The sequence below is a fragment of the Peromyscus maniculatus genome, chromosome 22 (assembly GCF_049852395.1).
Source record: "Peromyscus maniculatus bairdii isolate BWxNUB_F1_BW_parent chromosome 22, HU_Pman_BW_mat_3.1, whole genome shotgun sequence".
Classification (NCBI taxonomy): domain Eukaryota; kingdom Metazoa; phylum Chordata; class Mammalia; order Rodentia; family Cricetidae; genus Peromyscus; species Peromyscus maniculatus.
The window spans coordinates 59,385,902-59,399,695 of NC_134873.1; the positions used below are offsets into that span (position 1 = coordinate 59,385,902).

Genomic DNA, 13,794 nt, shown 5'->3' on the forward strand with positions numbered 1-13,794 from the left:
ATTTATTAGAGAAGTTATTTTGCTTTTACAATTTTTCCTCTCAGAGAATGAGTTGTTACCCTTTGGAAACAGTCAAATATTTTGGACGTCCCACCAACTCACAGGCAGCTTTCTTCCAGGGCCAGAGACCGGAATCTTACTACGACATTAAGAGATTAGAGGTGTGTTAGAATCATTTTATTAAGTAGTTAATGAATTTGTGGTCATTGGATGAGCTTTCATTATGTGGTCAGCAAAACCTGGAAAAGAAAAATCTAAACATTCACATAAAGAAATGGAATAGATTTACTTATTACTTAATGCTGGAACTCAAAATAAAACCACAGTCCTTATATCGTTTCAGATCTCCATCAAAATTCAAGTAAAACTCAGTCCATGCATCTCTCTGACTCGTCATTTGGCATGCATATCACATTTGAATGGTTTTAGTTATTTTTGTCAATATATGATCAGGATGTAAAAATTCATCATGTAAATTCTTAATAATCAAGAATAAACTCTTCAGACTCAGAAATTTTCTAAGAATGTAGGGTGGTGAGGAACACATTATTTGTATGCAAATCTTTGTATGAATTTAGAAGGATGATTAATAATTCTCAAAATAAGAGAAGTTAAACATTTCTTTTATATATTTGAGTTAAGTGATAGAAACAGAAGGAAATAAGGTATTTTCCCCTATTTAATAATGAAGGGAACTACTGGACTTCAATTTCTGACCAAATACCAGTGCATAATCCGATAGCTTCTATAGACAGCTTTACCTTCTGTTTCCGAATATCTGCCACCTCTTTCCCACATAGGAGTAGGAACCACAGTGGGAAAACTTTGGATGGATTAAATATAAAATGAATTTTTACACCCCAGATGATGGACTGGTATGCTGCAAGGTGAGATCATGAGTTTTATAAGTGCATTTCTCTTACTCTCTCTTTGCCTTGACTAGCTTACATTGTAATGGAGGAAAACAGTTAAAAATTTTGAATAGGCACTTACTGGAATTACAGTTAATCCTGATACAATCTAGATGGGGAAGAATAGATGAAAAATGAATATTTATCCTTCAAGGTAATAGCTGCAGACATCCAATAAAATTACAGTCCACCCTTCCGGGGACAGACACATGCAAATTTGGCCACTCCATATCATTATTCTTTATATACTTCTAGAACCCAGATTTATTGTTATAAAATCGTACCATTAGAAACAAGAGAATGTTTAAAACTATGGCCAATTCAAACAGAGCTACATGGTGACATATCTAAGTGAGGTAACAAGTAGTTAACTGTCAAAGATGCTTGACTCAGACTGGCTGCAACATCCTCCCCATATGTGAAAGAACATACGATTATTTTCAGCAAAAGTTAAAAGTGCTCCGTCACAATGGGGTACAGTGCAAGCTCAGCTAGGCTCAGACATCTTGGACCTCCAAAATCTAATATCCCACAAAGGCTGACAGAATTCTTTACAACTGCAGTCGTCAAATGGAGAAAGACATTAAAATTATTCTTTCTCATCCCAATATTATATATATATATATTTCTCTTTTGATTTTCTGGGGCACAAAACGTTAACAACCAGATATTGGTGGATTCCACACCTTGTATTAATTGAAGGTGAAAAGAAATAACTGTATGGATCCTTAGACATTACAATGGCTGTGGAGTAGCCAGCCATCCTGTGCAGTACACAGGACTATGCCTCTCTTAGCTACATTGAGGATCACAGTTAACAGTACAGTTCTGATTTTTCTTTTTGTGTGCTTGCTTCACATAAAAGCAGATATGAAACAGAATGGCTGGTGTGGATAACGCAATAGTTGTTTTTAAAGAACTGCATGGAATGTTTTGATTGTATTTTATGGCGAAATAAGTGCATTGTTTTTTTTTCTTTTTTTTTTTTTTGGCTTTTGTCTTATTATTTAATGCCTTTGGGGAACATGGAAAATATAAACCTAGATTCTGTGTCCATATAGCTAAGTTTGTCATGTGTCGTCAACCGCATCAGAAAAGTGGTTGCAAACAGCCAAGGACCAGCAGCTACACAACTCCTTCTACAGAATGCTTTGCTGGTGAGAACCCCTCTAAATGTTCTCATTTCGAGCAATCAGCCTCTTGGCGCAATTAAGCCATTTATTCCATTTTCTTGTAGTAACCTATTATTGTCACTAGAGGGAACTCTAACAGAACAATAAACAGTACTGCATTTTTTTTAAACTATACTGTTTAACTTAGTTTAACTTGTATTATTGAATGTAATTACTTGCAATAAGCTAGCAAGAGTTACTTTTCTAGTTTATAAGCTACTGTTCTACTCATCACAATTTGAAAATGTAGGTTGGGTTGTCATAAATGTCACGTGTTGTTTTCATCTAATTATTGTTCTGAAAATAAATCTACATGGTTTCAAATTTTTTCTTCCTTTCCTGATTTGTGTGTGTGTGTGTGTGCGTGCCTGTGTGTGTGCGTGCCAGTGTGTGTGCATGCTTGTGTGTACGTGTATGTATATGTGCATGTGTGTGCCTGCGTGTGCACTTATGCATGCATGCGTACATATATGTGTGTGTGCCTGTGCGTGTGTGCATGCCATGTGTGTGTGTGTGTGCACACATGTGTGTATGTGTGTGTGTGTGTGTGTGTATGTGTGTGTGTGTGTGTGTATGTGTGTGTGTGTGTGTGTGTGTGTGTGTGTATTTACTACTGTCATGAAATACAGTAAAACCTCAATCATTTTCACTTCTTTGGATTTAATGATAATATTGAAACTTATTGGGCAGAATATTAAATCTTTACTTGGTATGGAAGCACTTGGGGGGAGGCGACCTGTGAATAAAGATTTTGAAAGGTCAAGCACAGCTAGAAAGCTAGCTTCAAGGATTCAGTAGAAGTTGATGGTAGAACTTGCAGGGAACCGGGATCTCATTAGGTTCTTTCTCCTCCATTCACTGAAATAAACTTCTAAGCCCATCCCTTCACAACATTTCACAGCTTATATTAATTTGAGGTTAAATTAGCTAAATTTAACTAAAAAATAATAAAGTCCGAAACTTTTGAAATTCTACCGTTCAATGCTTTTCTTTGTTTTGTTTTTACTCCGTAATTCATCTAGATTGGTGAGATTTTACTGTAGCAACACTTTTTGTTGGTACACTTAATCAGGAAAGCATTATCTCTCTGTAAAGGAGCCTGTGTCCTTACTGTTCTCGTGGCTGTTTGCTGAGGGCCGCAGACTTTGGGCATTGAAGGGTTGTGGATTGCTGAATGACAGCAAAATATCCCACACAGTACTCCAAAACAGAAGAGATGGAGGACCACAAAAATGGCTATTCAAAGGAGAAGCCCAAGGAGGAAGCAGGAACAACAGTTGTTCTAGACATCAAAGTATAAATTCGATAGATTTCATGTGCATGTTATCTAACACATGTTGAGCTTGTTCGTTCATTCATTTATTTATTTTTCAAGGGTGTCATCTACCACCCATTAGAACATCAGTAAATATAATAGAAAAAAATCCATTTTGAGTAAGCTTAAAGCCTCATAATTCAAAGTTTCAAAATCATCTCACTGATAGGGCTTCCCCAAACCCTCATTGGTAGGAATCACAAAACACTAAATTATGTTGAACATAAAAAAAGTGATGCCCACCAAAGCATTAATTGATTGTTTTAACTTTTCATAGCAAACAGGCTAGTTGATAAATGTTTGCAGGCAAAACTGAACAAAAAGTGAGAAGTGTCAGCTTAATGGTGGAAGGCATATTGTTACCTAGATTGACCGTGAGTTTCACACGCCCTGCATCTAGCTCCAGTCGAAGGGTGTCTGCGGAGTCTCTGGAAGTGGTCGCCATCAGAATACCATATGCACGCTGGGATCTGAACCGTAAAGACACATCCTCGGCCTCGGTGTGCATCACCACTGGTAGCTGAATTTTCATGAACATACTCCCATCATAGCTCAAAACTGTTGCCTCTAGGGGAAAAAATGGATACAGTTCAGTTTTGGTTAGAGTAGTGCACACTTGGTGAAGAGGTATCTGCTGAAGTTTTCAATGATTAAATCAGCTCATTTGTTTCAGCAACGAGTTTCTTGTTTTGTAATGGCAAGGGACATCCTAGCAAAGACTCCTTCATTTGTCAAGTATACACTAACACTCAGAAAGCCCCTCTACCTATAGCATATGCTACAGCAATGACCATATGGGGCCGTAAATATTTTATAAGCATTTCCCTTGTAAAAAGCATAGGTAATGCTGTTTTGAATAGCGGCAGTCTCAACCTAGTTGGAAACAGTGCAAGGATGCATGTGTGGATAGGCAGTGAGGGCCCTGACTATTCTGTAACATTAGTCAGCTTTGCCCTGCCTCTGACTGAGTATTCAGGAGCACAAGCTCAAGGGGTGTTAGTGGAAGATACCTAAAGCCAAGGCTCGCTGGAAAATCCGGGGATGAACAGATGCTACTTCAATATTTTTTTTTATACTATCTACTCTAAAATAGAAATACTACAGAAATGTAGAAGTCATCCTCTCTACCAAAGTTACTATTCCAAAGAAGAAAATAAAAACCAACAATATGCCAACTAGTAAGAAAGAAGATTCTATTGTGTTACTATGCTTAATAAGGAAAGTTTTTAAGTTACATCAAACCATAACCTTATTTTAATTTTCCTTTACAAATAAGAAATAATTTAAATGTCTATAAGCACAAACATGGTGCCCTTATAATATTGAAGTACCACCAAATCATCTATAACTATGTACATCAAATAGGGGTGGAGGTAGGAATAGGGATTTGTGTGGCATGTGTTTCTAAATTAAGTTACATGGAAGTCACAAACACTATATTAAACATGTGAAGAAATTATTAGCAATACTGCTGATGATAGACTGCTTCAAGAAACAGCACCCCTCAATGTTAAATGCCATTTGGTACTGGGACATTGAGAAACAAGTATGAGTCATGTTGCTTCTGGGAATTCAAAATGTCATTTAATAAAAGAAAAACTACCTGGAATGAAAATAAACTTAAAAGTTTTCATTTATCTTGGATATTTACACAGCATAGTCATTAGCTTTACTGGTGTAATTGTGTTTATTATTAAGAATATCTTCTGGTGCCGGGCGGTGGTGGCGCACGCCTTTAATCCCAGCACTCGGGAGGCAGAGCCGGGCGGATCTCTGTGAGTTCGAGGCCAGCCTGGTCTCCAAAGCGAGTTCCAGGAAAGGCGCAAAGCTACACAGAGAAACCCTGTCTCGAAAAACCAAAAAAAAAAAAAAAAAAAAAAAAAAAAAAAGAATATCTTCTGGTATGGCTTTCAAAGTTCATCTTTCAGAAAGTCAAGACAGTCAAGGACTGTTTCCAGGCGATTTTAACTGTCATTTGTTCTTGTTCAAGGTTTGAACATGAAACCTGAATCTCTAAGTATTGCACTCTGTTTCTAGGACTCTCTCCTTCATACTCTGCTCTTTCCACCCAGCCTTGGATTAATGGATCTTCAGCAACCTGTGAGATCTCTTCCCTCCTCCTCTTTAGTGAAGACTTCTTCATCTATTGCCTATTTGATGTCTCCAGTTATAATGGAATTATAATCTCACCATTAATTTGCCCTTCTCCAAATGAACACATTCCAAATCCCTTCAATCCCTTCCATCTCAGTAAATGATGTTTACATTACTGTCCGAAACCAAACCTGTGGATTTCTCTCTTACTCTCCCTGCTGTGGGCAGTCTATTTTCAAGTTTACAGACTTTTGTGTTATAATTACATTTTTAAATCTCAGTTGATGTTTTTTTAACCTCTGTAAACTATTTCAGTCTCTATTTTCATCTTACCTAGACAGCTAAAATAGTTATCGCTGTGGTATATCTATAGCTACCCTTTCTTTCTGCACACAGCAGCCAAGTTGAACCCTTATAGAGGGACACCCTCCCTATTTGACCATTCTTCAGGTTAAATCATGTCTCTATTTTTCTTTCGCAGTTAGAGCCTCTCTGCCCTCAGCTCTTATCATCATTCTCTACAGTTAATCTATTCCACCCATTCCAAGTCCCTTCATCATTAAAACATTTGCACTCGCAAATGCTTGTATGTGGAAATTGCTCACCCTACATCTATTAGTGTTTGGGTTTTTTGAAAGTCCGGATTTTGGTGAAATGTTCTTCTGGACAACACAGCTCCCTCCTCAGTTTCTTCCATATCGAAGTATCATCTCAAACTGTAATTTCTCATTTGTTTGGGTGGTATCAGCTGCATCTGCCCTTTTGAAAGTACCCTGAGGAAGCAGACCAGTTGCTCACCACTCTGACACCAGGGAGCCACTGAGCCAGACAGAGCTGAGACACTGCACTATAAATGCTTCTTGAATTAGCAACTGCCATCTACATTGAAAGCACATGAAAGAACTTCTCTGCATGTGGACACAAAGCTTGCAGGAGCGCTCCTCAGAGCAATAGAGCATTTATTCTCTCTGATACCAGGGCAATCAAAGTTTGGCAATGTACGGCAAAAAAAAAAATAATAATTTCATGTCTAATCTGAAGGTTAGACTGGAAAGGGTTTCTGTTTATCCATATACTCTGTTGTTAGTCACAGGCCTAACAGCTGAGAACATAAAATATGATCTTAAAATATATGATTTGATCTTATATTAAAACAAGACTGTAAAGTCATAATGAGCTTTAAATGTGCTTTGATATAACTTTATATGAAATTTGATACATAGTTTTCCCCCTTCTAATGTTTGGTCAATCATGCAAAGCAACATACAACTCAATAAAAGTAATGAATCATTATAGATTGTTTGTTACTTTGCTGCCATATAGATAAAAATACTAGACCATTATTGGTTTTCTTCTAGTTAATTAATATGCACAACTACTCTATTATATAATAATCATATTTTTAAATAACTTCGTTTTCTTAAAAATTGCTTAATTTGAAAACTAGGTTGAGGACACATCTTTTTGAAATAAACAATTAACAATTAGCTGTAAATATATTGTGAAGTACCATCTAGAGGAGGGAAAAAAATCAAGCTCATTAGCCTTTACTATTCTCCAAAAAAGCTTCAGGAATGAAGGAATAGTTAAGTAATAAAACTCGAGTGCCCCCATGTGCCATTTCAAACAATTCTCAATGTGAAGATAACTTGTTGATAAACGACAACTGAAAGCATAAATGATTCCTCATAATTAGAGTTGATGTTTAATTAGGCAAGAAATGGAAAATGTACAAGGTTGCAGTCTAGAATGTGCCAAATAAATGTTAGACAACATTCTGACATTTGAAGGTTATGCTATTTGGCAGCATCTTTAACATTTGGAAAAAAATATTTTATCATTTGGAACATAAAAAAAGAGTCCTTTAGAAGGATAATTTCAAGACACTGCTTCACAGTGAGGAAGAAAAACAGTTTCCACTTGGTCCTCTCTCTCCCCTTCTCTCTTGTCATTAGGTTTGATAAATTTGCTTTTCTGCACTGTTCCTCTTTGTAGTCAAAAGTGTACACCTGTGCTCAGTTTTGCTGAAAGGCAGTCACATATTGTGATCAACAATGAAAATCAGACAGAGAGCCAAATTATATTGCTCTGACATCTGTCCCTCCATCTGTTAGAATTTTAACAAACAAGTATAAAGTAGACCTCTGATTACACCAATGCTCTTATTTCACATTATCTCCAAGACTAATTTTTAAGTGATCTAACCTTCAAAACTCTTTTACTAAAAATGATATAAAAAGAAAATGCTGCATTTAATGTTTATGAAGGCCATCATTTCTGTATTAATCTTTCTTTAAAAATCAATGGACATAGAATAAAATATCTTCCTGTTTAAGTCACGGATAGTTTTTCTTATGTAATTTTCTTTGCTTGTATAATATGGGACAAGCACAGCACCATTCTCTATGATGTCATGTGCATAGACTGAAACAGCTTCTATCAATTTATTCTGAATGATAAAATGAAAACTATAACTGTCTTTTTATCTCAAGAATTGTTGGTTGACTCTCATGATCAACATCTAATGTGGTATGAGTGCATCTGGAGAAGAGACACAGTCCAACACTTCCTTTGGAATTTGAAACTGAGAGGGCCAGGCATGATCTCCTGTCTGTGGAACTAGGGCACAGCTGAGAACTGGACAGAAGCAGCATTCTGTGCCACTGAGCCTGGCAACCATCATGTTCCACCCTTGCTCTCAGGAGAGGCACAGTCATGTGGGTGAAACATCAATTCAGAAGAGAAAATACTTCTTGCAATACATTGCCATAATCTAAAACACAAACAACACGGCATCATCATTTTATTTCCAAGAAACAACTGACTTAGAGACAGAGATCTGCAGAAATTTCCAGCTAAGCATAAGTTAAAACTGTATACTAAATCCCAGTGATGACGTTTGCCATTAAATTCTCATTTTAAATTGGGACATACTTTCCACCTCTGCCTCTAATTATTGCAGTATATAAATATTCCCTTTCTCCCCTTCTGGCTCAGAAAGCTCTATCATTTCTATTTTCATTTTGCCATATGCAGTAGCAGAATATTGCCACAGGGTGGTACACCATGCATATTTAACTGGAAGTTTTGTAATTCATAAGACAGACCTTCTCCGGCTTCCCTTTAACCAAGAAGCATCAGGATAACTGGCATCTTTCTGGGTGATTCAAATTAAAACAAAATTTTAATTCACACAGGTCTGGTAATCTCACATTGAACCTAAATGTAGTTTACTTTGTAAGCTATGGCAATTGGTCCTCTCTTTTGGAACTTTTCCAAAAGCAACCTAAACAAACTAATTAGGAAGGAAAAAGCAAAGAGGAAATGTATGAAGGGTGTACTCTTTCAAGCCACAGTCCGCAGGAATAGCTAGACTCTGTCAGCTCACGGGAATTACAATAATCAGGCAATACCATAAGGGGGGCGGCTGTGTCTACACGATGTGAAAAAAATCTATTGACCTGTCTAATTCTACTACACAGATTTTAATTTTGAGTTTTAAAAATGCCAACCTTTTCCTTTTGAATTTTCAGGTCAAATTAAGTAAACTATTTTAGGACAAAGGAAAAGAACCAACTATGCATTGCTTTATGGGAAGTGCCTGGCACTGCTTAGGCCGAGTACCTCAGGGAGAAGAATTGCTATTTGCACCACGAGAGGACGATGGAGCAACTCGTCAATATTTTTTCATATTGATTTTTAGTTTCACTCTGGAAAATAAGTGACAATGAGCATAGTGACTAAACCATTCATCTAAAGCCCTGGGTCGATGGAAGGACATGCTTGCAACCATTTGTCCTGGTATTTCTTCTGTTATACTGGTCTCCAGACCAGCTGTGGACATCACCCTCATTCTGTGTTCAATAGTCGTTCCTCTACTTACAAGGGGAGACAGAAAAACAGGTAGCTTCATTTTTTTTTTTTTCTTAGCAAGGAAAGGGAAGGGTCAACGCAAGGACTGCATAGACACAACTAAGCCTTAACATTAGACATGTAAGTGAATCTGTGATCAGTTAAGGACCGGACAAACAAGGTAGCAGTTATGAATTAGACATCTCAAGCACACTTTAAGAGCTGTGGTACCCACAACCAGGCCCTGTGAAAACCACGGAAGGCTCCTCAGACCTGTGTCAGGTCTGGGGGTTCAGACTGTGGGTTACTTCACTAGAAGTAGTTATGTTTCAGTTCAGGCTTATGTGGATATTTAGTAAGCATTTCTAGTTTACTAGCAGGACGAGTTGCTACAATTTTGAAATCCTACCTCTCTCACAGGACCTGCCGAGATATCCCGTTCCCGAGCAATCGCAGACATATCTATTCCAGCCATCCCTGCACATGCCATTGTTTTTGCAAGGATTGCTAAGGCACGGTTTTGCTGTCTCCCTCGAGCAGGATGGCTTCACTCCAGCAGTACTCTGAATTTCCGCCATCTGCCGGATGTCTTTGCTCTGGCCATCAATGAACAGATCCCGGATGCAGCCCACGTAGCCATAGTTGAGCAGAGCCGTCCACACCTCGGTGGGGAAGACAAGGCCAGCCTTATTTTCTGGCAAGCCACCCAGATACAGCTCATCATCTAGGTCCAGGATCTCACTCTCACCAGGAGCCGTGTAAGGAGTGCGCAGTGTGTTGACAGAAATGGTACCTGTTAAAATGACAAGAGAATATGAAGTTGTTTGTGCAAATGGTGTGGTCTGGGTCTCTCCTTTTTCCTCTTACACAGTAGAGTGTGAGCTCCTAAAGGCCAGACATTTCTATTTTGATCATTTCTTTTATTATTTTAAATTAAAATATAATCACATCATTTTCCCCTTCTCTTTAATCCCTCAAAACACACTCATATACCTTTGGTGCCATGTTTCAAAATCATGACTTCTTATGTTTTTTTTCAAAATTAACTTTTGTCATATACATATATGTATACACAATATATATGCATTTCTTATTCTCTTTATTTCATGTCTGGTACCTCTAAGCATCATTAAATCATCCATGGGATTACATAATTTAGAAATAAAACAAATTACAATTAATGTGGTCCCATTTGACTTCATGAAAATCAAAGTGTATACACAACTAATAGTGGGTGCCAGCTTTAAACAGCTCAAATTTAAATACATCATACAATAACAAAGTGGATATTTTTTTTTTTTACAATGAAGTCTAACTCTATGTGATTAGTGTGCTTGCTTTCAAAGTTAGTATATGGGGGCATGGTGGGATACATCTTTAATCTTAGCTCTTAGGAGACAGAAGCAAGAGGATTTGTGTGAGTTTGAGGCCAACTTTGTTTTCAGAGTGAGTTTCAGGCCAGCCAGGACTAAAGAGTGAGACCTTAGGCTGGAGAGATGGCTGAGGGTTAAAGAACACAAGCCTCTTTTCCAGAGGTCCTGAGTTCAATTCCCAGCAACCATGAGGTGGCTCACAACCATCTGTAATGAGATCTGGTGCCCTCTTCTGGCCTGCAGGCATACACACAGAACAGTGTATACATCATAAATCTTGAAAGAGAGAGATAGAGAGAGAGAGAGAGAGAGAGAGAGAGAGAGAGAGAGAGAGAGAGAGAGAGAGAGAGAGAGAGAGAGAGAGGAGGAGGAGGAGGAGGAGGAGGAGGAGGAGGAGGAGGAGGAGGAGGAGGGAGAGAGAGAGAGAGAGACCTTACTACAAAATAAAATTAGTATGAATTTGTGAGCCAAGGAAAACTTGTTTGCCCTTATCTTTAACTGATTTGGTTCTTTTGCTTGGATCTAATAATCTGACAGATTTCCGATGTCAAAGTAAAACTTAAGACCTAATAATACATCTATTGAGTTATTTCTATGGGTTGGGCTTCCTTATATATGTGTACACATAATAGAAGTCTGTTCTCTGTGTTTCATAAAACACACCAGATTCTGGATTATAACAAACACCACAGGAATGTTCATCATTACATGTTGGTGAGAGATTGAAGAAAAATCATCTGCTTCTGTCTAAACCAAATCCCTTATCAAAATCAATAGTTTCTCTTTCCTCACTTCAAACTGCCAAAAAATGTATTGATTTACAATTGTATAGGACTCCAAGACTCAAGTATTAAACGAATAGTTATTCATTCACATGGAAATATTCGAGAGTTGAAGAAAAATGTGGAATTCATAAAAGTAACTGGAAGTGCATTTCTGATAAAAACTTAAATATGTATTGTCAGATTATAAAAATTCCTACCAATAATCTATCCCTAAAAAGGTTTTTATACTTACGATGCAAATGATATTCATGGGACACCACAAGGACCCATTACCATTTTAGCCCCAAATTTGTATTTTGTGTTTAAATTGTAGTGGAGATAGACAGACAGACAGAGACAGAGAAGGAGGGACAGAAAGAGAGAGAAAGACACACAGATGGGGAGTCAGAAAATATCTAAATAGTAGTGTACTTCTCTGGGACACTCAAAGCTAAGGAAGAGAATGTGAGTGTGATGGTATATTATATTTGCCTCCCAGGAAACCTAAAGCTCAGGGTTTTCCCAAAGCAAAAACATGCTTTTAGCTAAGAATACCAGGCTGCTAGTGCCTACTCTGTGCCCAGGAGTATTTTAAATCCTGGCAGCATGAGCTATCTGGAGCCAAGCTTCACACTGGGATTTGTCTTTTTGAGGGAGAAGGGCATGGCAGCCACTCTCAGACTGCCCAGGTGTCCAAGTCATTCTGAGGACATTTGTCTTTCTAGACTTTCACAGAAAGTGGTGGAAAACTCCCAGGGGAGAAACCCTCACAGACATTGCTATTTTGGGTCTTGTAAAGAAAGGGAAATGGTGGGGGATTTTGATGGAGGATGTTTAAAAGGGAAAAAAAGACTAAGTACTAATTTATATTTTTTTCATTTATGACACTATCTGGAAGAAAACTTCCATTTAGAAGCACACCACTGCTATAAAATATCATTTTGAAAATGTAATAAAACCGATTTTGGAAAATGAAATGCATAATATTGAGGTGAGGGGACTCATATCTAATAAAATGGATCACTACATTCATTTAAAATGAATTGTTTTGTAACCACCATTGTCCAAAATATAGCTAAGGAGCGAAAGCATAGATGGGCCCTATCCTCTGGAGCAGCTAACGAGAGTTCTAAGCTGAAGAAAGTATATCTGAGGAAAGACAAAAGGGCAGATGTGAAGGTAATAGGCTAGAGAAGTGACCACTTCAAGAAGTATTCCTAGAAATAGGATTTGATGAAATAAATACTTGTAACTGAGAGGAACTGATTTGAGAAATACAACTTAGAAAGCAAACAATGAAACCCTATGATGAGAATGGGGATATATTTTTCTAATGGCTGCTCCTCAAATTCCAATTTTATTTATAGAATGAACTTAATTCATGTCAAGAAGATTAACCAGCAACTGGCAAAACTAAACTGCTTTTAATCAGACTGTGACGGTTAACAAATAAAGAGAATGCTCGGGCATCCCTGCAATACTGGCATTCCCTGGCTAGAGTACTGCCATTCTCTCTGTCTCTTCCATACTATATCCAGAGAATTCAGTGGGTCTGAGGGGAGAGAGAGAGAGAGAGAAAGAGAGAGAGAGAGAGAGAGAGAGAGAGAGAGAGAGAGAGAGAGAGAGAGAGAGAGAGAGAGAGAAATGGATCCATATGTATTTATTTATAGTACATGTGTGCATATGCAAATATGTGTACAGGTATCTGTGCCTGCTTACATGTGTGGAAGCCAGAGTAGTACATCAAGGTACTTACTCCTCTGTCTTGCTCCATCCTATTCTTTGGCATCATAGTCTGTCACTGAGGGTGGAGCTGGCTGTCTGCAGTTAGGCTGGAAGTCAGCAGGGCCCAACGCTCGCTTGCTCTCTCCTTTGGACCTGCCACACTTCTGGGGTTACAGGAGGACGGGAGACTACATTTATGGTGTTATATTAGTGCCAGGGTCTAAACTCATGTCTTCATGCTGGCACATCCAATGTTCTTGACTTCTAAGCCCACTCTCTGGCTTCCCACGTCTGTACTCTTACAGAAAAAGCTTGTGCTAAGTTTTCAGACAACCATAGATACCTGATTTAACAGTGACAATGTAAAAGCTGGTCTGTTGGTTGTTATTTCTGGGGTTTTAGGGCCTGCTTTGGACAAAGTGTTAAGGAAAGTTCTGGTATGTTCTCATGAATGTGTTTGTTGACATGTCTGAGGTAACATGCTCCTTACAACTTCACTATTACAATAGATTTTTTAAAATAATGTTTTTATTCTTAGAAAATGTATACTTATAGCCGGGCGGTGGTGGCGCACGCCTTTAATCCCAG

General features: G+C 38.0%; 1 protein-coding gene across 32 annotated transcripts in view; it reads right to left on the reverse strand.

The window, feature by feature from the left end:
* Nrxn1 (neurexin 1) overlaps positions 1 to 13,794 on the reverse strand; it is a 1,071,743-nt gene that overhangs the window by 597,245 nt on the left and 460,704 nt on the right. For 22 of the 32 annotated variants that reach the window (XM_076559341.1, XM_076559352.1, XM_042267516.2 and 19 more), the window contains 3 exons: positions 9,754 to 10,137; positions 3,762 to 3,965; positions 994 to 1,020 (listed from right to left, as the gene is read on the reverse strand). In XM_076559341.1, the coding sequence (XP_076415456.1) occupies positions 994 to 1,020; positions 3,762 to 3,965; positions 9,754 to 10,137 (615 nt within the window). The remainder of the gene's footprint in view (positions 1 to 993; positions 1,021 to 3,761; positions 3,966 to 9,753; positions 10,138 to 13,794) is intronic. The other 10 variants (XM_076559345.1, XM_076559350.1, XM_076559337.1 and 7 more) reach the window with 1 other exon arrangement.